General features: G+C 34.6%; 1 protein-coding gene across 1 annotated transcript in view; it reads left to right on the top strand.

The window, feature by feature from the left end:
• LOC111909134 (receptor-like protein kinase HERK 1) overlaps window positions 1-925 on the top strand; it is an 11477-nt gene extending 10552 nt beyond the window's left edge. The window contains exon 3 of the mRNA XM_023904921.2: window positions 371-925. Coding sequence (XP_023760689.1) covers window positions 371-781 — 411 coding nt within the window. The 3' untranslated portion in view covers window positions 782-925. The remainder of the gene's footprint in view (window positions 1-370) is intronic.
• The last annotated feature ends 614 nt before the right edge of the window (window positions 926-1539 follow it).

Below are 1539 nucleotides of genomic sequence, written 5' to 3'. Positions count from 1 at the left end.
AATCTCTAAATAATCGAAAAAATCAAGATGAGATTTTTTATAATCCGTTATATGCACGTCCACTGTGAAATATTATAATTGTATTGATGAGATTGGTTACATGATTCTTTACTTTTATTTGGTCCTCTATTGAATGTTTAATGGAAAATTTTGTAAGTATACATTAGTCATAATCAAAAGTAAATATAGAATGATTGTAGGTATGGAAATTATAGTTGTAATTTACAGAAAATTATCGCAATCGTCTCGTAGATATTATGGAGATTGTTCATATGAAAATCTTATAACACAATCTTTTAAAGTAGAATCTCACACAGTTTTTGCATTCAAGTAAAATGACAACCCTCGAGTTTTTATATGTTTTTGGCAGGAGGATTTCGAGGCTAAAGGTCAAGAAACAAAGAGGAGAAACATAGTTTTACGGAACATAATATTAAAAGAATTGCATAATCCTCTTTTGGATTTTCAAAAAGTCTGTCCACCGGGAGGAAGTGATTCGCTTATTCTGTACACAACAAGGGACAACACCAACCAACAATCATTCAAAGATTGCCTTCGCATTCGATTTTTACTCAAAGATTTTAATATTTTATACCAAGAAAGAGATGTATCGATACACTGGGATTACAAAGAAGAACTATGGCGGATGTTAGGCAGACAAGTCGCACTCCCAATACTCTTTATAAAGGGTAGGTACATTGGTGGAGCAGAGGAAGTTTTACAGTTGCATGAGCAAGGTAAATTCCAGCCACTGCTGGCTGAGATACCAAGCAGTAGCTAGATGATGGATTTCCGGTGGCAGATATGATATATTGAGATGTACAATATGCAATGTGTCTTACATGCTAAGATCCTTGTTAGTTGTAAGCTATTGATACAACTATTATCAAATATAAGAACAAATTAAAACACATTTTACAAAGCATACGCTCTCTAGATCTTTAATATCAAAAGAGGGACAAAGATGTGATATATTGAAGTTATGAGCAAACGACCTTGTCCAGGTATAGTCTCCCATCATTACTATACACTTTCCATTTTTAACAAGCTTTAAATAGAATTATCATAAGAGTAAATTACATGCTTGGTCGCAGTGGTTTGCATATTGTAACACCTTTAGTCCAAAAGATTCATTTGTTGCACTCTTGGTCCCTATTTCGAGCTTTGGTTGCAGCTTTAGTCCTCATTCTAACTGCTGTAAGTGGAACCATTAAGATCCCTTATGTTCATGAAGGGTATTTTTGTCTTTTTTCCATAGATTAAACATGTAATTTACTTTTTAGTTATTTCTGTAGAGGAGATAGAGAATGTTTTTGTTTTTGCTTGACTAGAGCTGAAATAATCAACTTCTTCTGGGGAGATATTTGTGGAAGTTGATCAGACTGGACCTGGAATACACGTACACCAGAAATAGAGAAGGGGAAATATGACCGTTTTACCCTCATGTGAGGGGGTTTAACTGATTTAAGTAACAACTAGTAGGGGAAAGGGACCGGACCTGTTACAAAGGTCTGGATTAGGGACCATGAGTGCAACAAA

This window comes from Lactuca sativa, chromosome 2 (genome assembly GCF_002870075.4).
Source record: "Lactuca sativa cultivar Salinas chromosome 2, Lsat_Salinas_v11, whole genome shotgun sequence".
Classification (NCBI taxonomy): Eukaryota; Viridiplantae; Streptophyta; class Magnoliopsida; order Asterales; family Asteraceae; genus Lactuca; species Lactuca sativa.
This window is presented reverse-complemented; position numbering and strand designations above follow the sequence as displayed.